The 26,006-nt window shown below is 42.1% G+C and overlaps 1 protein-coding gene across 2 annotated transcripts in view; it reads left to right on the top strand.

The window, feature by feature from the left end:
* Positions 1–525: 525 nt before the first annotated feature.
* PLPP3 (phospholipid phosphatase 3) overlaps positions 526–26,006 on the top strand; it is an 87,530-nt gene continuing 62,049 nt past the window's right edge. For both annotated transcript variants that reach the window (XM_012154685.5, XM_004002014.6), the window contains exon 1: positions 526–1,005. In XM_012154685.5, the coding sequence (XP_012010075.1) occupies positions 867–1,005 (139 nt within the window). In that variant the 5' untranslated portion in view covers positions 526–866. The remainder of the gene's footprint in view (positions 1,006–26,006) is intronic.

The raw sequence follows: 26,006 nt of genomic DNA, 5'->3' as shown, positions 1-26,006 counted from the left end.
TTCAAATCAAAATAAAGACTTGAAAGCCCCAAACGTGTCATGGAGAAGAAACGCTTTTGAGCTGTACAGCTTAAACTTTTGCCTGACCCAAGGCCAGCAAGAAAATGTTTCTTTTTATACTGTTTTTTCCCCCTCCTTTTGTGACAGTTCAGTGTTTCTGAACGCTAGGGGCTCCCGGATTCTCTGGTTTGAGAGTAACTTTTCCTTTTAGGATTTTTTTTTTTTTTTTGGAAGGGGGTGGGGGAAATGTGGCCTTAATTATCCTACGTCTTAGGCTGCTTAAGGAAGGGGCTGTGCTTTCAGAATCCCTTCTGAGCCAAGTAAGGAGGTCCCTCTCTTTCCCTCTCTCTTTTTTAAAAGGACCTCGTGCAATAAAAGTGCTGAAAACAAACCCTGGTGATCACAGCGGCAGCCGCGGCGGCAGCAGCAGCAGCAGAAAGAGGAGGAGGAGGAGGAGGAAAGTTGGAGTCGCGGCAGCGCTGGAGGGTGGCTGGGCTCCGCTCAGCTCCGCTCCGCGCAGCTCCCATTCATTAAGCAACCAGGCGCGGAGGAAGGTGGCCGAGCGCCCGAGCTGCCCACTCGCAGCTTTGCGCACAGACACGCCAGCTCCGCGCGTTGCAAGCAATACAGCGCTGCAGAACTTTCCTCTCGAGAAGTTGGCTCTTTTCACCCTGGACTTTCGAACGATTCGCGGTTGAGACAGGAAAAGCAGAGGAGCTCCAGGGGGAGCAGAAAGCACCACCGCTTGCCTTTGGAAGCGGGCAGCGGGGCCGCACTCTCCCGCCGCGCCCCGAGCAGTCTTGGCCGGGAGGCGACCCGGGCGTCTGGGTGTGTGGTTGCTGTCGCCGGGCGTCTTGACCAGCGCCATGCAAAACTACAAGTACGACAAGGCGATCGTCGCGGAGAGCAAGAACGGCGGCAGTCCGGCGCTCAACAACAACCCGAGGAAAGGAGGCAGCAAGCGGGTGCTGCTCATCTGCCTGGACCTCTTCTGCCTCTTCATGGGTGAGCCCGGCCCCTCTGTCCCTCGGGCCCTCGGCGCCCGGCGCGCGTCCCAGCCCGAGTCGGGCTGCGCGCGGGGCGGCGTCTCCCGGCCGCGCCGCGCAGTCCGCCTCGGGGGCCCCTGCAGGCTTCTCGGGGAGCGTTCGCGCGGCTCTCGGCCCCCGGGTCCCCGCCCTCTCGGTTCCCGCCGCCTCCCCGGCCTGTAGAGAAGAGTTGGGAGCGCTGTAGGCTTTCGCGGGCCACTTGGCCACCGAATCCTAAAAGCCAAGCTGCAGTTGGAAACCCGGGCAGAATCCCACGGAAAGAGTGGGCTCGTCCCGCTAGGGAAGGGGAAGTCGATGGAACTGGGACCCGGAGCCGGCGTAGAGCTGGTTGGACATCCATCCAAGTAAGATGGATCTCCCGGAGCGCCGGGCTCCCGCCTGGAGAGCGCTACCTTCTCCCGGCTGAATGTAAACATCCAGCCCTTCCGCTGAGACTGCCCTGGCCTTTTCACTTGCTTTCACTCTCCTGAACGCCCCCCAGGGGTTGGGAGGGTGCTCTCTAGGGGCTTGATGCGTGGTGCCTACCCAGCAGTCACTTTTAAAGCGCCTACTGTGTACCAGGTGTTAGTTTTGACTGGCCCTCTCCGTGACTCGGTGCAGTATGAACGAGGAGGTCCATTTCACCAGTGAGGAAACTGAGGCACTGGGAAAACTAGCTACCGTCCTGCACTGGGACCAGCATTAATTGTACTCCCGAAAAGTTGAGGCAGTAGCTTGCTTCTGCTTTCCAAACTATTTGGAAGTCACAGCTAGAAGGAGTATAGGGCGTGGGGTGGGAGGGTCAGGAGGATTTGTGAACTGCCCCCGGGGCGCGGGGTGGCTATTGACACGAATATACAGGAGTTCCAAGGTTGAAGTCAGCTTAGGGTTGTTTTTTTTTTTTTTTTAAGCTAATTATGGTGAAATGGAAAGCGCGCAGGACTTGTCATCAGAACAGGGCCACTCTGCCACTTGCTGAGTGTACCACCTAACTGCCTCTTTGGCCTCAGTTTCCTTATCAATTGAGTGAGTGGGTTGAACTAGTTGCTCTCTGAGGCCCCTTCCTGCATTAAGAACTCGGATCTGGTCCAGGGGCTGTTCTGCCAACTCTGCTAACTGAAGAAACATCTGTGTTCCCAATTTCATTCCCTTAAAATAGAACTCCTGCACAGGAGGTTCAAGTCCCCTTTGAATTGGATTTGTGCACGCAGAGTGTGCAAACCAGAGGCTTCTTGGGCTGGAGTCCCGGGTCCCTGTGTTCATGACTCTGTAGCAGGGTCCTTACTGAGGTCCGTCTGTCCTTGGCTTGACTGTCCATAGTGAATTTTCAGAGTCAAAGGAAGAAGAGACTCTTGGAGTTTAAATGGAAGAATGGCCTCCTTTAGATACACAGAGACAGCTGAAGGTCAGTTGTGCTCTATGGAAGGGGAGAAAGGTGCCTGTAGAAAGGTGGCAAATCCCATTCTCACCTCTTCATACAAATTCAACATTAAGATGTTATGTAAAGGAATTGTCACTGGGGGGCCCACCTTCCTGAAGGCAACAGACTTATGCACAGTGGGGAGATTAGTGCTTAAAGTCTCCTTGCCAAGCTATTGAAGTTTTAAGAGATCCTCCCTGGTCCTGGGGGAGTACCAGGAACCCAGAAACACATTGAAGCTGTTTGCTGTAAACTTATCTGGGGCTTCCAGTCTTTACTGGTGTGTTTTGTTGGTGGAAGGGTGAACTCTTTCTAGACTGTCTGTTGCCATGTACCCTCCTATCTCCTACTTGGTGGTTAGGGAAGCAGAGCTCAGACAGTTTTGTTACCCTTCCCTCTGCTTTCCACTCTGATTTCAGAAGGCAATCCCAAGAGATGGTGTGTCTTATCAAAGGAAAAAGTGTGAAGGAATTTGCAGAAAGACACACCTATCAGCTATAGTTTAGCCAGGGACACACAAAACCAAAGATACTGTTGTGCGTTGAAGGTGTAAGTAAGGTGTACATTTGTGCATTTCAGCTCTTCATCTGTCCCGAATCTCCCTGTGTCCCTTCCAAAGCTAACATTCTATACCTAGCTGTTTGTTAAGTTTATTTACCCTTGGCCTGTTCCAGCAAATGGTTTTGTTTACTGTAAAAAATGTTTATAAGATAACAGAATCTTTTATTTTACCATAAGAATCACACAGCTCTCCATTTTAAGGGTATATGCCCTGCCATTAACATCATGTCAACCAAGTCATTTAAAATGTGTGCATATCCCCTGTGCATAGACTAAATCACAATATCACTAATTTGATGCGTCTTGACCTCCTATAATAGGAAACACTGCAAGGTAAACATTTACTTGGGAAATTTATGCAGGAGAACTCCCTTTGACTTCCAAAAGAAAATTATTAACACAACATGTGATTTTAATATTCCACACATCACAGTCCTAAAAAATTGTTTCTACTTGGTTCACTTTTTGCCTGGGACTGTCAGTCATGATTTAATTTTTATGTAGTCTATTGATCATGTGGTCAGGATTACAAAGCCCTAGTATATGACAAAAGGGAGACACAGTTTTTTGTTTATTCTCTCACAGGAATGAATATACACCAAGATTCCTCTCCTTGTGTCTGGAAAAAAATAAGAGGCAATGTGCAATATATGTGTTGTTACCTTTTTGGAATGTAAAATTCTTGGTGAAACAACAGAAGTCCACTCGCCTTTGAGAGTGAAAGGAATCTGGTGTCAAACAATCACCTGTGAGAGTTTATATCTCAGAAAATAGCTATCTTTGCCAATTATTGCTTATAAATATGGTTATGAATCTTTGCATAGTAGTTTTTCTGAAATCAATTTTGTTTTTCTTTTGGTTGCATAATATGGATGGCTTTCTGTTTTTTTTAATACAATGTTTTTGCTGTACCAGGTTACAAGAGAGCAGCAGAGACAATTCCCATACAAGGAGGAAGGAGCATCTTTTCTATCTAAGCTCTATTAGACTCTTTGTCAAGTAAATTAGTTTATGTACTTTTCACTGCAACTGATGAAGAGACTATCTCCGTTTTATAGATGAGAAAACTGAGATTAACACAAGTCAATTTGAGTTGATCCCAGCGGGCTTGACTGGAGTCCATCCCCCTTCCCTCATCAGAAGAATCCTAAAACTCAGATTATTAGAAAATTTTTAAAGCTCTGTTGGTAGAAAGCCAGGATTTCTCTGGTGGTTCAGTTGGTAAGGAATCTGCCTGCAATGCTGGAGACAGGGGTTCGATCCCTGGGTTGGGAAGATCCCCTGGAGAAGAAAATGTCAACCCACTCCAGTATTCTTGAGTGGGAAATCTCATGGACAGAAGGAGTCTGGTGAGCTACAGTCTATGGGGTTGCAAAAAGTTGAACACACTGAGCAACTAACACACACACACAGTGCCCCTCCACATTTTCCAGCTAATTATTCGCAATGAAACAGATGGATAAAGGTGGTTCAGCTCTTCTGGTCAATGATATGGTCTTGTTGCCCTAAGGCATTGCTTTGATTTGGGGCTGTTCTAACACTGAGTTATTCCCAAATTTTGAGGGTGCTTTTTTACCCTAGGAGACAGTGGTTCCAAAGAAAGCACAAACAGCAGTGCATAACTGTAGTGCAAATGTGCAAATTTGGTAAATCTATGTGGAGCTTCTCTGCTTCATCTCACCTCTTCCTCGTCTCTCTCCCCAGGTATTTACTGACTGCCTCCTCCCAGCCCGTGCATTTTGATAAGTGGGCAGAGTTAGACAGGTCTAGCTTTTTGTCAAGGGCTCTATTCAGGGGCCTTCATCCTCTGAGGTCAGTGAGCCCATCTGTGAGATGGTGATCAGAGTAGCCGCTGCATTACGTGGCCGTGAGCATCAGAGGAAATATTGGATGTGAAAATTATTCGTCGTCTCTCAATCCTTGGGCAAATGCAAAGGATTTATAACCCAGACCCCTATATGAAGCTTTTGTTGCTGTGTTTATATGCTGTGTCTCAGAATCATAGGTAGATGAGACCATGAAACAAAAACTCAATAACAATATTATAGCAAAGACCACAAAGCATCCACGTCCAAAAGGAGAAGTTCACACTGGCCTAGTAGGTTGAAGACAGATGATTTTCATTCATTGTTGATCTAAACTTTAGCTGAGAAGGCAACCCCTAAAATTTAGCAGTATTTTGAGCCATCACATCTTCACAGTATATTCTGATCATGCTTTAGAGAAGGTTCTTTGTTCAGAATTTTGAGCATTACTTTGCTAGCATGTGAAATGAGTGCAGTTATACGGTAGTTTGAAGACTGTTCCTCCTTTGACTTTTGATCCTAGAAGGTGGGGTAACTGAGTTTATGGTGGGGGTGGGAGATCTTTGAAGGAGCAGGTGCTCAGGCAGGTTTTGTTTGAAAGGCTTGGCTCCTGTGTCATTCCTAACCAGGAAACACAGTTAGTGAAGCAAAGAGAAAGAAACTCAAATGGGTAAAAATAGTGAATTTGGATAGTCAGCAACTATGCTAGTAACGTAGTGGTTCTAGAATGTTTTTGGACACTTCTTGATTTGCAGTTAAATGGCTGAAACAAAATTCTAGAACTGGTTCAGTCTATGGGATAAATAAAATTATCATGTATTATTATTAAACTCTTCTCTTTTACTAGTGAGAGGGAGGCAATGTGATGTAGTGAAGAAGATGGGAGACGTGGAGCCAGAAGTTCAGGTTCCAGGGCGGCCAGTGCCAGCAGCTAGTTGTGTGGTTGTGGCAAGTTAGTTTTTAATGGGTCTCAGTTTTTTTCCAACAGTGAAATGACTGGTTGGGCGGGATGATGTCTAATGTCAAAAGCTGCCTTGTGACATTCCAGGACTGATTTCTAGTAGAGAAGAATGGCACTTGGATTCATTGAATGTCTACCTGGTACCTGATACTTGTGCTCTGCTTAGCTCTTGGTTGTATATTAGCTCAGGAAGTCACAAGAATAAGGGCCTAGGAGTAGGAGCTCTGGTCTTGTATCGCTGTGTTGCTGTGTGACTTTGAGAACATTCCTTTGAATTTTGTGGGCCTGATTTCTTGATTATGATCACAAAGGAAAGGGATTAGATCATCTCTCAGACCCCTTCTAGCACTAACGATTTTATGAATCTGTGCTGATAGATAACTGGTGTAGAAACCCAGAAATTTCTTCTCCTCAATTATTTATCAACAGTTGAATTTTTATGTTTTTGTATCAGAGAAGTATTGCTGACAATTAGCTTGAATTGGGGTTCATTCCAGAGGGATAAAGAGCATTGTCTTTTCTTAGAGCTCATCCAGTATGCTGAGAAACTGGCTAGATTTTTTTCCCGGCCAGATGCGTCCTTTCACCTGCTTCCTAAAATTTATAGGAATTACAAACGAACAAGGAAGCAAGCCCAACAGGTTTTTCCCTTCTATTTTTTTTAAACTCTGCTATTATAGTCACTAAGTATGTGTTTTTGATAATGCAGCAGACTTTGATAACTTAATCTGCCACATGAACCAAAGAATTTAGAAATATATTTTCACTTAATAACTAGTGAACCTTCCAGCCAAGAAGCATCCTGCACTGATTGAAATGAGAAGGGAGCCTCCATTTCGTAGGTAAGCCCTGCTGACTCTTCCAGGACAGTTGAAAACGTTTGTTTCTTCATTGTCTGGATTGGCTAGTTTTTTCTTTCCTCTTAGCTCTTTCATCCCTTTCTCTTGTACTTGATATATACCGTAGTGGTATAGCTGCCTTTGTAGGAGACTGTTAAAGTCAGGGTTGGCAGCCTCTTCTACTTTTAACGCTATTGATCTCCTGTCAATTTGACATTCTTTCTTTTCTACTTCCTGTGCAGTTGTTTGGGCTGGCAAGCCCTGTTGTGCATAGCATGATATTAATAATGCCAACCCCCTGGGGCTACTTCCCAGCTTAAAAAGTTTTATTAATGGAGACTCACTACCCTGGGTGTCAGTTCAACATGGTACACATTATCTGGGGAGTGATAACTTTCAGGATTCCTGCTATTCAGGATTCAGTACTTCATAGCCTCAGCTAATAAGAACACCTGTTTGTGTGAAATACAGATTCTCAGGCTTCTTTCCAGAAGATTAAAATTCAGTATGCTCTGGACCACGGCCTAGGATTCTGTGTTTTGTAAAAGCTTCTAATGATTCTTATCAGGCTAAATTTGAGAATCACTGTGTTGTTTAATAGCTAGTGTCTTAATGGCGATTGAAAAAAAGCTATTGGTTTATAGAGAAGGATTAAATATTCTGGCACTTTTTAAATTGTTAGATGGTCTGTATTTTTTTTTTTCTTTTTATGTTTGTGGTCAGTATACCTGTCTTCTCCAATAAAAATGTTTAAGACACCTAGAGATGACCATCCTAAGTGAAGTGAGTCAGACAAAGACAAATAACATATGCTCTCTCTCATATGTGGAATCTAATTTTTTTAAAAAATAATACAAATGAACTTCTTGACAAAACAGAAACAGACTTGCAGATGTTGAAAACAAACTTATGGTTACCAAAGGGGAAATGTCCGGGCAGCAGAAGGTGGGACAAATCAGGAGCTTGGGATGAACCCATAGATACACTATAATATATAAGATAGATAACCAACAAGGACCTACTATACAGCACAGGAAACTCTACTCAATATTCTGTGATAACCTATATAAGAAAAGAATCTAAAAAATGAATATGTGTATATGTATAACTGAATCACTTTGCTGTACCCCTGAAACTAGCACAATATTGTAAACCAACTATACGCCAATAAAGTTAAGAAAAAGATATTCAAGACTTTTAGAACTCTTTCAAAAGGAAAAATTACCACTGGGTGCTTGCCTGAAAGTCTCCTGTGATTTTCAGTGTGAGGACTTGGTGAATGTGAAAGTGTCCAGCTCTATGCAACCCTATGGACTGTAGCGCACCAGGCTCCTCTGTCCATGGGATTCTCCAGCAAGAATACTGGAGTGTGTTGTTATTTCCTACTCCAGGGAATCTTTCCCATCCAGGGCTTGGTGGTATCTCCTAGTTGCTGAGAATCTGGGATTTTTATTTAAACTGAGCTCTCGGTAGTATACTTATTGAAGGCCAAGTAACCACTTTGGATAAATGAAGTGTAAACTCTATAAATATTTTCTTTTGAGATATTGAAGTTTGTTGTGTGTGAGTAAAAAGTAAAATGAATGAATTAGATTTCTAAAGAGAGCCTTTAAAAAACCAAAGTTAGCTTGGCAGAGTACTGGAGAAACAGTACAAGCTTTGGATTCACCCAGAGCTGGGTTCAAATCCTGACAGAATGTCCTCTACACATGTGACTTGGGCAAAGACTGTTTAATCTTTCAGGCCTCAGTTTCCTCATCTGTAAAATACAAAAGCAAACCTCATGACACTCATGTATGGTACAGCTTAGATGATATCATAAATCTGAAACTACTTGGAAAAGTTTTAAAAGCACTAAGTCATTATTGGGTAGTATGTGGCTATTATTATTCATAGTAACAGGATTTTCCTTTCCTTCCCACTGTTCTTACTCTTCAATGGTTCTATGAAATCTTTTTTAATGTTTTGGTTGCAAAGTTGCCTGAAATATATTAGGGGAAACAATTGTGAAGAGAATCTAAGAAAAAGCCAGACAGGGAATACAAATGTTTTCCATTAACCAGAGGAGAGCAGTGGCAGGTTTGGGGAAAGTCAGTGTGTGGGAACCTCACTTTCTTCTCCTCTGGAAGTGACATGGCCGTATCACTTTAAGGGAAAGACAGATACACCTTAGGAAGGCTGGGAGGAAGTTTGGACAAAGGGCCTGTTTCAGGGTCAACTGTTTTATGTGTCTTTTGAAAGCCCAGGGGGAAAAAAATCTAACTAAAAAGAGCAGCCATGTTTGAAAATAATTGAAATGCTTGTCATCCAGGGCATTCTCCATGTCTCTTGAGGAAGGGAATAACTGTGACAGTGATTATATTCATTGCTCATGCCAACCATGTGCTATAGATATTAGATCCCTTTAGAGAGGAGGAAACTGCAGTTCAGAGAAGTTAAGTAACTTGAACAAGAGCACCCAGCTAGTAAGGAGTCACTAAATTTTCCAGAACTCTTGTCGGCTTACCTTGCTGCCCACTTTTCAATGCAGTTTATGCCATGAAGGCTCCCTCTTTCTATTCCATTCCATTTCATTTATGTCCATTTTATTGGGTGCACATATGTACAAATGTGTTCTGTAGGCCCAATATCACTTCGTGTGTTATGTCTTAGTTCTTCGACCGGAAGGCATGTGGGATCTTGTCTCCCCAACCAAGGATTGAACCCTCTGCACTGGGAGGCAAAGTGTTAACCACTGGACCACTAGGGAAGTCCCAATATAGGGCGCAAATATGAGTCTTTTTTTTTTTTAATTTTTTATTTTTTTCAAATATGAGTCTTAATGCAAGGATCACATTGGGCAGTAAAGGGGACAGAGTTATATAGAGATAGCTGTGGAACAGCTTGGCCTGTGCTGACAAGCCTCTCTGTGGACATAAAGAAAATTCCATCAGAGCAATTTCAGTGCCTAGATTTGTGGACACTTGAGAATTTGAAAGTACCTTGAGGATTTCATTATCAACAATACTGAGATCATTTTTCTATCTCAGTCAGAAAAATAGGCCTCTTTGAACAGGGGACAGGTAGGAGATCTGAGGAGGAAGCACAGGCTTTGGAGACAGACAGGTGGGAGTTTGCTTGCGGTTATAAGCTGTACACCCTTGGGCAAGTTGTGGCTGTCTCTGAGGTCTCTGTTTTCTCACCTGTGAAATGGGATGGTATGCATTGTGGACCTGCGAGGTGATGCCTGGTAGAGTGCATGGCGCTGGGCATTCGCCAGCTGCGATTGTCACTGTCACCATGTCCTAGTTGGTGCTCCTCACATAGGAAGACGTGGAGGCTGGGACTGGTTAGTGGTTGTCCAGTGACAAAGGAGCAGGGCCTAGAACCAGTGCCTTTTTGCCACTTTGCTTTTCTGGTGTGTCCTTGTCAGTTTGAAACTTGATGTCATATATGAGGTGGTTCTCCAGAGAGCTCTATTCTCGTTTTTCTCTTGCCTGGGTCAATTAAAAGAGGAACAAGACAAACAGGTTTAACTTTTAATCCAAATCAGAGGATGATAGTTGAGTGAGGCTAGAGACACGTGGTGCAGATTTGGACTAGGCAGTTTTTTTTTCCTATATCGCGTTTCTTCAAACTGGCCCTTGTTCTAGAAAGTGCTTATTACCAAAGATCCCTGCTGACTGATTTGAACTTGAACAGGCACCGTCTTTTTCAAATGACCTGTCTCAGGAAAGGAGAAAGAGAAGCCAATGTTTTCAAAGTGTTTGCTTTTGGCTGAGGAGGAAACTGAGTCTCAGATGAAATAATTTCCTCAAGCTCATGCATGAGTTGGTGGTCCCCATATTCAAAAGAAGGCTAGGTCAGTTTGTCTGACATCCTTGTGAAACTATTCTTCCCTTAAGTCCAAGTTAAATTATAAATGATGATCTGCATTAAAATTCCCAAATTTAAAACAAACTGAACCAAACAACACACTTGAGATCCAACTGGCGACTTATGAAAGGAACTTGATGATTTCTGTGTGCTTTTAAACTATACATTGCAATCAGAGTATTGGTGGGAAGTGTGTTTTTGAGGTTTGTCACAAATTAACAAAATTATATGCCTAGAGAGTTTTGCAGAGAAATGCAAATCAGTGTAAGCGCCTTGTCATAATAAGCAGTATGCTTCGGTTCCTGTTTATGTGTCCTTAAAGCACATAAGACACATGATTATTGACATGAAGGAAGCTGTTCTCATTGATGGTTTCTTTATATCTGGCCTCCAAATTAGTTTGTGGCATCAATCTGTATAATTTCTAGAGAATCTATTTAATTTTTATGTTTATACCTATCTTTCAAGTATGTCTCCTCTTCTGCAGTTGTTTCCTGAGCATCCACTATGTGTAACCCTCTCAGTCCCTCTTCCCCTCGGTTTGGGTCGGGTGGTAGGGCTCCTTGCACTTCAAAAATTCCCAGATTGGAAATGGGTACAGACTTTTTAATAATTTCACACATTTAGTCCCAGTGACTTGGGAGTGGTAAGGGAGGGGCTATAGCTGCACAAGGAAAAGCAATGAATTTGCCTGAGGGTATGGAGCTGGATCTTGCTAGAGAAATGATAGCCCACATTATACAGAGTAGAGAAGGAAATGGCAACCCACTCCAGTGTTCTTGCCTGGAGAATCTCAGGGACAGGGGAGCCTGGTGGGCTGCCATCTGTGGGGTCGCACAGAGTTGGATACAACTGAAGCAATTTAGCAGCAGCAGCAGCAGCAGCAGCAGCAGCAGCAGCAGCAGCAGCAGCAGCAGCAGCAGCAATATTCCGTTATATGGACATACCACATTTGGTTTATACATCTATTGGTTGCTAGCGCATTAGGTTATTTACCCTTTTTGGCTCTTATGAATAGTGCTGTTATAAATGTTCATATACAGATTTTTGTATAGACACAGAATTTCAGTACTCATGGGTATATTTACCTGGGAATAGATATGCAGGATGATATAGTAACTCTGTGTTTAACTTTCTGAGGAACTGCCTAACTATTTTCCATAGTGGCTGTACCATTTTATCAATAGAGGTGTCTTAAAATTAATTAAGATATATATGGAAAAAATGCAAACGTTTTACTGAAGACTTTTGGAATTAACATATTTATGAAAACACTATAGTGTTGCTTTGTTTGTCAGAGAATTTTTCACAAAGAAAGTTTTCAACCAGTTTAGCAGTGTCACTGGGTTTAAGAAGAGTGAATGGAGAATAACAAAACTGCTTGAGGAATAGCTGGGTGGTCAGCTAGACCCACTCATCCACTGAGTAACATACTTCCAGAAACTCGAGTGTGACAAGCAGATTCCTGCTTCAGTAAAATGAAAAGCAGCCTTGGATCTTCAGAGTACCCTGAAAACAGTTAAAAGTAAAAATATTGGAATCTATATATTAGATTGGATTTGCTTTATGATATTTTTAAGACTGTGAAATAGAACTGTAGGTCCTGATAAGACTGATTTCTTTTTTCCCATCCTTTCACCACTGGAGATACAGCTGTATATGTGATCGCCTCTCAGAAACTAAAATTACTAAATCTAAAATTACATCTTTTAGATTTATGTGCTGGACACTGGGTGATATTAGAGTATAAGACACAAGGACAAATCTTTAGAAATTGGTTGGAACTGCAAATTACAGTGCAGATTAAGCTATAAGTTAATGAAAAATTAGACCACATACAATTCAAGAGGGTGAGGAAAAGGCACTCAACCTTGAATATTAGGAACTTTAGATGATATTTCAATTGATCTTTCCAATCACAGAATAGGGTAGATGTCAATAACTGGTTTTGCAACTCAGAGAGGGTAAATGATTTGCCCAAGTTCACACAACTATTAAGTGTTAGGTCTGGGGTTTGGACTTAAGCCTGACTAAATAATGACATTTGCTAACGTTTACTGAGCACAAGTATGTACCTCTCACTGGGCTACCCATGGTGCAGGCATTCTCTTATTTAATCCTCCCAATGTGCCTATGAAGTCTTTATTACTGTTATCTGCATTCACAGAATTGAGATTCAGAGATATTAGAAATAACGAAAGTTACGAGCAGGTGAGTTTAAGTTGGGGTCAGACCTGAGAAATCCGTCTCATGAGGCCATTCTTAAACAATAGGCTCTCCTGCTTGTGTTCTATTTCTGAAGCTCAAGTTTTCCCCACTGTTCCCTGCCAACTCTCACATCAGTAACACATGAAGACTTGTCCAAGATGAATTAGTCTTGTGATCTTTACCATGGGTTCTCTGGACCCATCAGTGTCTACTAGGGCAATCACAGGACATCTCGTGCACTTTTCAGAGCTTCAGAAATATCTAACATGTACTGTACATTGTTGAATGATTAACTTGCCTAGGTTAACTGAGAGCATCGGCCTCTGCCCAGACTGGTCAAAGCGCTGGCTTTCTATGCTTGTGATTTGAGGGTGGAATGACACCTGGCAGATCCCTCTGGTCTTGCTGGTTATTTCCACTCATTAGGAGATGTGATTGGCGCTTCCCATGCTTTGATTAACAGAAACAGACAAATGACTTACACGTAGTTTACCTGGTAAATAAAGATGTCATAGAGAGTCATGGAAGAAGGGCAAGGGATCTTTGGTGGTGAAAATGTTGAACATTCTAGAATGGACAGGCAGCTCTGTGGATAGTGGACACTAATTAAATGCTTGGAGTCTTCTTTTGAAGCAGCCGCTTGTATTGCTAGCAAAGGGAGGAACTGCTGGCAGGCTGAGATTTAAAAATATTTCCGAAGGTGTCACCAATTTATAGTAGTCCTCCTTTAATCTGCTGTTTCCTTTTCCATGTTTTCGGTTATCCTTGGTCTGAAAATATTAGGTGGAAAATTCCAGAAATAACTCAAAAGTTTCAACTTGCACACAGTGTGAGTGGGGTGATCAAATCTCTCACCAGGACCCCCAGCTGTCAACATGGGCTGCTACTGACCTCCAGCCATCCATGTTGTTATGTCTTGATGATCCACAGTCACCCGACGCAGATGGTCCTGCTCCTGACGTAAGATCAGAAGGTCAATAGTAGCTTAATGCTGTGTCGAACTTTATCTTATCATGTAGGTATTGTATCATCTTACATCATTGCAAAAAAAAGGGTGGCTACAGTACGAGCAGATATTTTGAAAGAGAGAGACCGCATTCACTTAACTTTTATTGTAGTATTATTATCATAATTGTTTTTAATTTCTTCCTGTGCAAAATTTGTAAATTAAACTTTCTCATAGCAAGGGTATGTACATACAGGAAAATTCTTAGTACTTATATTATTCAGTACTGTCCACAGTTTCAGGGACCCACTGAAAGTAAAAGTGAAGTCACTCAGTCGTGTCCGACTCTTTGCGACCCCGTGGACTGTAGCCTACCAGGCTCCTCCGTCCATGAGATTCTCAAGGCAAGAATGCTGGAGTGGGTTGCCATTTCCTTCTCCAGGAGATCTTCCCAACCCAGGGATAGAACCCAGGTCTCCTGCATTGGAGGCAGACGCTTTAACCTCTGAGCCACCAGGGAAGTCCTATATGCTAAGTCTCTTCAGTCGTGTCTGACTCTTTGTGACCCTATGGACTGTAGCCGGCCAGGCTCCTCTGTCCATGGGATTCTCCAGGCAAGAATACTGGAGTGGGTTGCTATGCCCTTCTCCAGGGGATCTTCCCAACCCAGGGATCGAACCCAGGCCTCCCGTCTCGCCAGCAGATTCTTTACCATCTGAGCCACCAGGGAAGCCCCAGAAGTCTCGGAAGTCTCCCCAAATAGGAAGGCTACTGTACTGGAATCTTGTGTTTAGCAGGCTTCTCATTTAACTGTTTAAAGAGAGTGGCTCCAGTGACACAGAAGGAGGGATGATGGTCCCACTCTTTGGATGGTCTGTACTGTAGGCCTGGTGTGAATGCAGACTTCTCTGGGGCTGGCTGGGAAATTAAAGTATACTTCTTGGGTCAAAGCATTCAAAATACAGAGCTTTCAATCTCAGGGGAAAATAAGCCCTCTTGATTTTAGGTTTAATTTTCAAAAGGCCAACTGATGAAGTTGAAGAACTTTAATTATAATTTTGCTTTAAATTGGTTGTTTGTAGCTGTGTTGGCCTCTGCTGTGAAATCCAAACACTAATTATTAATTAATAATACCTTTCACTGAATAGTGCTACCAAATGATAATGTGTGCATTAGATAATTTGAATGTAAATATTCTTTCTTGCCTCAGTTCATTTTTCTCATTCTAGCTCTTAAGCTTCCCAGCCCTGAAAAGCCCACAGAAAAATATACCCAAACCACCCTACTGAGGAGGTCATTTTCCAGATGTCAACATGAAAAAGGCTGGGAAAGGAACATTTTTGAACCCTTCCACTATAGTCGAGCACATTCCCATATCTCATCAAAGTCTACAACGGTGAAGGGAAGATATTACTGTAACTGATTTTACAGATGTGGCAGTCGCCCTTGGGAGAGGTTGAGGAGCTTTTGGGGATCCTGTATCTAGAAAATGGTGGAATGCCTGGGATAAGAACCAGCCAACACTTATGTGGACTCCTTCCTCCCATGGTGAGGACTGGCATTGAAATTTGCACTGGCTGCTATTTTCAATAATAAGCATATGAAGAGCCAGCAAACCAGCCAGAAAGTTTTAAAGTGAAATGACCAGGCCTTGTGAAGTAGTCAAGTGTTATTTGGGGGTTAAAGCATTTTGCCCATTTTTTACTATTGTTTGTTTCTTTCTAAATTCCTGGAAGATAGAGATTAGACTCAAAAACCTCTGGGGTGGAAGTGGGAAGGGCATCTATCTCCATTGCAGGCAATCATGCAAGGGGCTGGTTAACCTTGAATTTCACAGCAACCTATGGAGGAGGGTGCAGAGTTCATTTCAGTTTTCTCAGAACCTGGTTAGCCCTACCTGTCTCAACTTTTTTTGGTGGGTGGTATATTAATAATTTAGCTAGTTCATCACTAGCAGAGATTGTTTACTGAGATTCCAGGGGAACTGCTTTGCTAGAATCTACTTGGAGCTGGCAGCTTGGACCATGTATCCATTTTAACTGAAACTATGTCACAGAGCTTCCCAACTCCAGTTCTGCAGAACTTCAGATGAAAAGGGCAGAAGCCTTGGCAGGGGAATACTTTGCCGATTTTGTACAGGAAGGGAATGACCTCTCTTCATGCAGAGGGATAGCAACCTCAGATGATATTGTTAATTCTTCTTATTGGTCTTCTGCAAAGGAGTTTAAAAGGCCGAGAAATGCAACATTTTGAGTGCAGCAGCTTACACTTGGGTTAGAGGCTCTGTGTATTTCCCAGGCTATTGTAGGGCTCCTATTCAGCTGGGATTTGAATGGAGTGTGATTTGCATAAGAGCAAGTGTATAAAGTAGGTCTTTTTTTCCCCTTCCTCAAAGAAGTTTTGTGCCGTTTCTTATTCTGACAGAGTTGGCATGAAGCTTTGACAAACACAGAGCCATGGAAAAGCTAAACAGGACTGAGAGCAAGCCCATTTTGTACAGATCCTTCACACTTAGAATGCAGAGCAGCTGGCAGGAGGCAGCTCAGATCATAGGCGTCATGGCAGAGGCTGTTCGTCTGCTGTGAACTGGTGATGAATGGGAAGCGCTCACAGGACCAATGGGAAAATGGATCATTGCCTATTTACCATTCTTTGTGGTTGGGGGAAACTACAGATGAGAACATTCCTGGGACTCAGCTGGTTATCTTATCTATCCTTCAGTATTTATTGAGATAAATACAAAGAGATAGCAAAGAAATACTAAGAGGCCGATCTTTCCCTTAAGGAGTAGGTAAAAAGATGAGAAGGGAAACACACACTCATTCTTGGGGAAAACATGACCTGGTGTCTTGAGCTGATCATTAAATGAAAGTTTAAAAACAGGAGGTCTACAAGGCAGCTCCATGCTGATCCTGGGCTGTGTTCCCAGCTTTGCTGTATTAGTTGGGTGATAGAATGGAGATGATGATTCATTCCTTGCCTACTTCATGAAGCTCTTGAGACCAAGAGTATGGTATCATGTTTATATAAGGAAAATGCTTTGAAACTGTAAAGTCATATTTGTACAATGGATATAAATGTATGTGCATGTGGCTTCCCTGGTGGCTCAGACAGGGAGACCTAGGTTCAGTCCTTGGGTTGGGAAGATCACCTAGAGAAGGAAATGGCAACCCATAGTCTGAATCTGCTGTCCTCTGTTCTCCCTGTTTCTATCCCATTTTATCTTTAATTAAAAAAACATTTATTTATTTGGCTGTGCTGGATCTTACTTGCACCGTATGGGATTGAGTTTCTTGATCAGGGATCAAATCTGTGCCCTCTGTGTTGGGAGTGCAGTCTTAGCCACTGAAGCAGGGAAGTCCCTATTCCATTTTAAATTCATTTCTTCATATACCTAGATCTGAAAACATTCCTTTTATAGGTTTTATTTCTAGGGGGATAGGCTCTCTCATATATTATTTATGCATTAACCATATAGGAATAATTTCTCAAAACTGCAATTTTAATGACACAGGTCTTTCTCTTTGGGATTTTTTTGACCACCACCACCCCCTCTGCCCCCACCCTGCCACCCTGGTTGACTATACTAAGACTTAGTATATTTGAGGCCTTTTAGAATCTGGCCCCAACCAACCTGCTAGTCCCTTTCTTCCCATCCTCCCCAATCCCCACTTTGTGCCTTTGCCCAGATGTTTCCATTCTGTGACTATTCCAGGAACTTTCCTACCAAATCATTTCTGTTTGTTCCATACATGTTATTCACCTCTTATAATCAACTCAAATGCCACCCAGTCTGTGAAGCCCTTTCTAATTTCCTCTGGGCAGAATTAGTTTTTCTTTAGGCAATCATAGTACTTTGTGTTGACCTTTTTAATGTCAAAATTTTTGGCTTGTTTTATAGTTTGGTACAGGTCTGTCTTAATAGACTATGACTCCCTTGTATAGAACTAATGCTTGAAATTTTTTAATAAAGTCAATGCATTGAAGAAAGTGTCAATAAAAGGCTGTTTTGGTAAATATAAACAAGAAGCAAACAGAAAAATACAATTTTTGTTGCCTATACTGTACAATCTTAAAGCAGCTACTGGCACAATATCTCTTCTTTCTATAAATAGCTGAATTATTATTAAGTATAACTATAAAGCTAAGCACTGGGTGCTTAATACATACTTCCTGAAAATTAGTGTGATGGAATGGAAAAAACCTTCACTTGCTAGAGTTTGTAATAGCCTATAATAAAGTATTAATTAACCTGAGAGATTGGGAGTATGTACTTAACTAAAGGCAGCTAGATATTTTAAGTTCAAGTTTTACATTTATATAGTGTTTTGAACTTGGTCAACAGACTGAATTTGTACTAACCATGATAGCTTCCATTAAAAAAAAAAAAAAAAAAAAAAGCTGAAGTTACCCTAAAAGCTAGGGCTATATTTTAGGATGATTTTTTGTTTTTTTTTCATCCTAGTCCTGCCCTATGGAGAGGCTCTGTGAATGATCAGAGCAGAAGCCTCCCCTCAAAGATGCCCAAGCGGAGAGTTAAGAAATCTGGGTTTATGTCCTACCTTTCTTGTTAACTTACTGGATCACTTTAGCCAAGCACCTTTCCTTCTCTGTGACTCTGTTGCCTCATCTGTGAAATGGGGCATGGAGAATTCTCCGGACATTTCCTCTGAAATCTCTCTCTGTTCTGTAAAATACCATGAAGTTCACATTGAAGGAGAAAGAGAAGGCTTTTTCCTCCTTTCAGCTCTTTTCTATCATATCACTATTCTATTTCTGCTAGCACATCAACAGTATTTGATTCATTGCCTTTACCCACTGGAAAAACTTTTAAAAACAATCTCTTAATATCCTAAGACACCACAGTTTGTATGTTTACCTTTTTAGATATTTATCTGGGTTAATCTTCCTTCTCATAATTCTGAGAAGGCTGGGATTGAAGTACCAAAATGTCTGATTCAGAAGAGAAAGGAGTTCATAGAACAGAGCACATAATGTGTTTTAGTCAATCCTTATGATATCCTTGTGTAATGGATTATCACTTGAATTTTACAGATGATAAAACTGAGGCATGAAGAGGTTAGGTACTAGGAAGTAACCCCAGTGTCTACCTTCCTATAATTTTAACCCAGCATCGACTATGTTTGGTTGTCATGCTGGTAAGCCATTATTAATATTAATAATAGTATCAGTCAGTTTTATAGTTAGAAGCCCCTGACTGATTGGTGGTGATACATCACTTCAACACATCCATTGAACAGCTTTCATGTACCAAGTACTGTGCTTGGTGTTGGTGTCTAATGACTTGGATGTAGTCTTCTAGAGTCTTCTAGAATGGACACTGGGCAGTAGCAGTTCTAGAAATTCAACCTGGACACTGTATAGAGGTAGCAGAATTGAGCTGGGGGTCTGGGGGAAGTGACATCACCACTTGTTTGGATGGCCAATTCAGGAGAATGCTCTTGTGCACTGTTGTTGAAAACGGCATTGCACTGAAGAACTTCATTGAGCTGAGTGATTCCTCTGCCTGAGTTCTAACCGTTGGTACAGTCACCATCCTTTAGAATACTCTTAAAATGCAGGAGTGGAGGGGCCCAAGGATCAAGGGTTTCCCCTTGCCCACTCCCATCACATAGGTGGGGAAACTAGGCTCAGAGAAGTTTACTCTCTTGAGAAAATGAGTAGAATCCAGAGCAAATAAAACCCTTACCTTGTGCAGGTTCAGGTTTAAATCCAATAAATACCTTATTTTAAAGCATCCCTTTACACTGTGGATTTGGTTATTCTGTAAATCAGATAATGGTTCTGTGTGTCATAATCTACAAAGCCTTTTAAACCTTAACATAACATCCCAAAGCACAGTAATGCACTCTTATAGTAAAAATATTCCAAAAATATGATTATGTTAAAAGGGGATAACCCTCTCACCATCCCTCCAAATTCCATTCCCTGGAGGCATTGCTGTTAACAGTTTGTAGTTCCTGCCAACCTTATTTTGAATGCACAGGTATTCTCAGTGGCATCCACCTTCATCCACATTGGTCTTATTTTTTTTTCCCTTGACACACCCCCACAGACGTCTTCCTTCTGGCCTTGAATCATGTCTTTGCTCTTCAAAGCACCCTCCCCTTCTTCTCTGCCTATGGGAAACAGTATCCATCCCTAGGCTGGTTTCTGCACATCTCATGCCCTTACTAGTCCAACCTTAGGGAACTTTCACCTCTCATTTAAGTGCTTCCAGCTGAAACGCTAGGTAGTGACCTTCAATCATTTGTGTTCTGTTGGTCTTTTCCTTCCTAAATAATGGGACAGGTGAGTGAGATGATCTTTAAGCTTTGCTGAGTTCATCAAATATAAAGGACTCCACATTTAGTCAGTGCTTCCTGGTTGGATATCTTGATCCATGTTGAATTGCTGAATCCTATCAGAGGGTTGCGACATAAGAGAAGAGATGAAGAGAGTCACCCTAAGAAGTTCCCACAGTTTAAACTCAAGTCAGAAAGTTTTAAACTTTCAAAGGCCACATGACATAATGGAAAGAGAATGTGTCCTTGGGGACAGTTCTGAACTCAACTCTTGGCTCCACCATTTGCTAGCTTATAAGTGGAGGCCAGGGTTGTAACCTCTCTGAACTTCAGTTTCATCATCTGTAAAATGGGAAGAACAGTTCCTGTCTGACAGAGCATCCCAAGATCGGGAGATACAGACAGTAGGCACTTCCACATTAATCTCTACCCTCCTTCCTAAAATCTTTTTGTTTGGAAACTCTTTTATCTGTCAGAGATGGCAAGCTTCACAAGGAATACAAGATAGCATTACCTGGATGTATAGCAGATGTAGTATACAGAGAATGGATGAGATGCAGTTTACCTGATCTGTGAAAAGGAAAACTTTGGAGTCCTTCCAGGGAATCACCAAGCAGCTGCACAGAGGTAGTTACTACCTTTCCATCCGCGCTTGCTGAAGGAAGGTATTTTCCCATTTGGAGAGAACCTGTTGGAAATGTGTCTTTAATGCATTCCAGTGTTCTGAGGCAAAACTTCCCAAGAGATTGAGCAGAGCCTATGAACCAATATCATTGAAAGTTGATTAAAACTATCATCTTAATTAAATACAAGGGAACAAGAAGTTCTCAGTATTCTGGTAGCAATTAAAGACTAAAAAGTCAATTTGAAGTTGTTTTCGCAACTCTTAAAATAATACTCCCTCTCCCCCACCCCTCATGAAAAGAGTTTTTAGCTATAGACATGCCCTCACATTGAGGTTTTTGAAAGCTGTGAGGACCACAAACCTGCTGGCAAAGCCTTCTGCTGCCAAGACATCGAAGTTCTCAAAAGCAAGAGGGTTCAAGCTCAGGATACGCTGATTTGGAAAGAGAGTCCAAACAAAGGGCCTTTTGAGGCAGGAAACTGGGCTTTGGCTTCAGCACAGAGCAATGTGGGATTGGAAAAGCGCCCTGGGACTTGCTGAGGAGGAGAGGGACTATGAGATCGATGGAGGAAGTATAAAGTTTCTCTATACAGTGAGAGTTTCTTTCCAAATCCTCGAAAGTTGGTTTCAGAAGCTGTTATCTTTCCTCTGTCAGCTTCATCCGCATGCCTTTTCAATGTGGACTTCACAACATGGTATGTCTTTGAACAGAAAAGGGGAAATGAGTCTCAAAGGCACTTGTGGATGTTCCCCTTTTAGCATGACGCCTGACCTGAAGGCCAGTGGTTTTCTTTGAAAACCAAAGCAACCACATGCATGAATTCATTCATTCACTCGCTTAATTGCAGTATTTTCTGATCACCTGCTACATGCTAGGTTGATGGGGCTGTAAAGTTAAACGGCACAATTCCTACTCACGGAGCTCAACATCCAATTAACCAGAACTTGAAGTATGTCCCACTGTGTTCTGTACACATGACTCTCCTCCCCTCCATCACCCTAACAGGGTTTTACATGTGACCTTTCCCGAGGTGAAACTTGTCATACTCACCTTTACAAGTATTCCAAATAGCAGCACACGCACCAACAGGAGTCCAGCAGGGCCAGTCCTGGCAGAGGAGCGCTATAAGCACAGGGGAAGGCTCAATGATGGAGATGAGGGAAGAGAAAATAAATTCTGATGGATTCTAGTCTTCAAGGTTTTTTCTGTTTTTCATATTTCATTTGTATATATAAATTCACTGTCTACTGCTTGGTAAGATAGAGGGAGGGGAGTGGAAATAGAACAGCAGGAGGAACAACAGAAGGGAAAAAGGGTGGATTTGGCAGAACCGCTGGCACGAGAACTTAATCTGGAGGGGCTGAGTCAGTGGAGTCTGTCCATCACTGTAGAAGAGGAACAGTGGCTTTCGGTTATACATTTGGAAAACTGAGTTTCCTGGAACACAGAGGACTCAAAGATTTAAGGCAAAAAGGGATGAACTTTCGTGTATTAGCGATCTTAAATGTTTACTCTATGCCCCAAATGTGTATTGATAACGTAGCCCATGCTTATGTGTCTTCCAAGAATCAAGACTCCAAGCTTACCCAGTCTCTGCCTCGTAATGTTATGTGCCAGGTTACCATTAATTGCTCCTAAACAGTAGTTTTACCAACATATGCTCAATCAACAAATGCAAACATGCTTGAATTCAGAGGTGTAAGGGCTTTGAATTTGAGTAGAGGTTACCCTAATATTAGATGTTGTCCTGTGACATAGGGATGTCTTGATTCCTACTACAAGTGGTGTTTTTGATGACTGGACTTAATCAGAGAAGTTACAATGGCTGGTTGGTAGATTGAACAAGATTTAGAAGAAAACTTTCTGGTGTGTTTGTCAGCACTGGACCACACACATGGCTTTTCTCTTGCTCTTTGAATTGGAGCATTTGTATGGTAGATTAAAATTTTGGGAAAATACTGTGTTCCCTATGTATATGGAGAGATATAAAGAATAAGTGAGGGTTTATGTAGAACCTTGACAGTGAAATCTGAGGTGGGGACCTTCTTTTTCTTACTTTTCTATTTCTAGTGCTTAACTCGGGCCAGTACATATAAGTTGTTCAGTAAAAATTGAACAAAATAGAAAAACCCAAGTCAGTTTTGACACTCACATAAGTTTTATAGCCTTTTTTCTAAAGGTAAATTTGTCTTTCAACATTGATATGTTAAACTACATCACCTAAAATATAGGGAAAAGAGGGAGGATCATGTATAATTCACCAACTTGCACAAACATTATTACTATTGGGCATATTCCCTTTTAATCATTTTTTATTTAATATTCTTTCAGTTACTTAGATTATTTCTGTGTTGCTAATAGTCACCATAATGAAAGTTACTTTGTCTTTGCTTGATTGTATGACCCTTTACAATCATTCAGAATCAAGCATCATCCTTTAATCACACAAATTTCTCTTTCACCCTCTTTCTTTTCCTTCATCCTGCTCCCCTAGACCAAAATTCTGTTGGGGGAGGCACTGTTGCCCCCCGTTTGCTTGGATGCCTGTAACAGCAGAAATGTGTTGTCTAAGAGAGATGGAGACGGAAGTCTGAACTCAGAGTGGTGCAGGGGACTCTTCCTGAGGGCCACGCAGCAGGGGTCTGCTCCCTACCTCTCTCTGGCCTGTGGATGGCTGTCTTCATGTTCACATGGCATTCTCCCTGTGCACCCTGCATGCACCTCTGGATCCAAATATCCCTTTTCCGCAGGTTACCAGTCATATTGGATTAGGACCCACCCTACTGTTGTCACTGTAACTTGATTTACCTCTCCAAAGACCCCCTTTCCAAGTAAGACCACACTTGGAGGCCCTGGGAGGTTAGGACTCCAATATATGAAACTTAGGGGAAGGCACAATTCAATCTCTAACACCTCCCATTCATATGTGAGAAAATTGAGGCCCAAGCCAAGTAGCTAGAGATTTGATTTTCGGCCTAAATGACTCTGAGGTCATGTGCTATCATCACATCCTGTTTTCTCTGCATGAACTGAGAATATCATGAAGAAAAGGGGAAAAAAATCTTCCTTTATCTGAGTTTATTTATTTATCATGAGATAAGTTTGATGGTTATTAACTGATAAATTTAACTGAATTTGAACAGCTGAAACCTGTATAGATCATGTTATTTAAAAATAAATTCAAGTATAGCACATTATGCTTAGTTAAAATGTTTTATTGCTCTGAAGCATCTGCTAAGCCTGTTACACAGATTCTTCTGTTCTTATTTGAAAGTACCAGGGAATACAATGACTGGTAGGCTTTATAGCATCCCAGTAATTGTCTGGCAATTGGACCACACTTTATAGCAAAATCAATCAATATTAGATATGGATCACCAGTTTTTATCTTGTCTGTCTTTTCGGTAGATTCCTTTTAGGTTTTTCATTTTCCTTCTCCTGGGTTAGTGACTATGGCAAGCTGCCCCAGGGAAGGCTGGGGCCAGCACAACAATAGTCAGCTGGTGTAGCCCATCGTGGTGCAGTTGGTCAGTGTATGGGCACCTATGTCCTTTTGTCATTGAGTGCACTTAGGCAAGACACTACTACTCTTAATTTCCTCCCATGAATTAAACAAACAAACAAACAAACACTTTGACTTAATGATCACTGCATCACCCCAGTTGCTCTTTTCTGTGCTTTGTTCATTGCAGGTGCATAAAAATATTTACTGGGCAAAAGTGATTGAAGAGAAAGTGAACACATAGTCTCAACAGATGTGAACCAAGGAAGATCCAAGTGACATTCCATACAAACCAACATGAAGTGCTGAGAAAATCCCGTTATTTTCTGTTAGCTGGAAATAATCAAACATTGAAAAGATGTTGGTGTTTTAGAAAACTCTGCATATACTGATGGCCTTGCCTGCTTTAAAGGAAAGGAAAGCTCCCACATAGAGACATAGGGCTACCCCCATCATCTTTCTTCATTCTAATGTATTTTGTGGGGAGACCATGGGAATAACCATAGCTTCATGAATTGAGTGCACTCTGAGATGGTACTGTACCTCCAAGCTTCACAGTAACCCCTCTACTGACCCCAGTTTGCAGATTTCCTGAGGAGGTTAGCAGCTTACCCAGTATCACAGGACTAAACAGAGAAAGAGCTGAGCTTCAAATCTATTTGACCACAAACGCTGTGCTTTTCTTAATCATCTGTATTGTCAGTTACCCACTCCCATTTCATAAAGAAACCAGAGGCTTGGTGATTTTAAGATACATGTTCAGTAACTATATGTGAAGTACATCATGCAGTTTAAAAATATATTTATTTATTAATTTAGCTAAGCTGGGTCTTAGTTGCAGCACATGGAATCTTCAGTCTTTGTTGTGGCGCACAGGATCTTTAGTTGCAGCTTGTGGGATCTAGCTCCCTGACCAGGGATTGAACCGGGTCCCCTGCACTGGGAGGGTAGAGCCTTAGGCACTGGACCACCAGACAGGTCCTCATAATGGATTTCTTAATGGACCAAAGTAACACTTGTCTCGCTCCGTCTTAGAGAAGACACACCATCCCATATTCATGATACCAGTAATATTAATTGAGCATTTCAGTGTGCCTGGCATTATATGAAGCATCTTTGCATATCATATCTTTTTCATGTCATATCCCTATGGAGAGTTAACTGATGTGTTTAAGGTGGAGGCAGGACTCAGGTGTGTCTGACTCTGAAATCCACACCGTGCTACTCTTTGCCATGTTCTTCAGTAGCCAACAGATAGATTGCCACTCCCTTTAGCTGCATACTTCTTGTCTATACCTAGTTATGCTCCTGAATAGTGCTGTGTGTTAAGATAACCTGAGAGAGTCTGAAACTAGCAGTGAGTTTCATAGAGGTGCAGGAAACAAAGAGGGGAACAGCCCTGGCCACTCCTGGAGAGAAGGCAGTGATTGTTAGGGTTGCGCTCTCCAGGACCTAGCATGGTGTCAAGGCTTTCGTATCTCTTTTTAAGGGCTAATGGAGATGTGTCTAGAAAATACAGATTTTTTCCTTGGGAAGATGCTTGGTCATGCATCATAAGCAGGGAGCTTTAGATATGAAGTCCTATGCTCCAACCCCTTTTCCCTGTGGCCACCAGGGTGCTCTTTCTCAAACACAGCCTGGCCATGCTGTCTACCCCACACATATCCCCTTATTCTGAGTCTCTGCAGTGCACCCAGCACTATATGACTGAATGGCATTACCAACTAATAGGATAGGATTAAAAAAAAAAAAGATAAATAAAAAAAACAGACTGATGGCTAGGAAATCAGTCTCATTTGAAAGCCATATCCTCAAAACATAATTTTGGAACTGGTTAGAGATCATTCAGGCTAGGTTTTCTTAGGGAGGGCTCTGGAGAACTCTAGTTCTTCTAGGTTGTACATTTCCCTGTTGAAACTCAAAAGTGAACTCTGATGTAAGCTCCAAGGAAAA

Source organism: Ovis aries, chromosome 1 (genome assembly GCF_016772045.2).
Source record: "Ovis aries strain OAR_USU_Benz2616 breed Rambouillet chromosome 1, ARS-UI_Ramb_v3.0, whole genome shotgun sequence".
Taxonomy (NCBI): Eukaryota; Metazoa; Chordata; class Mammalia; order Artiodactyla; family Bovidae; genus Ovis; species Ovis aries.
Note: the sequence above shows the minus strand (reverse complement) of the source record. Positions and strands in the feature narration are given on the sequence as shown.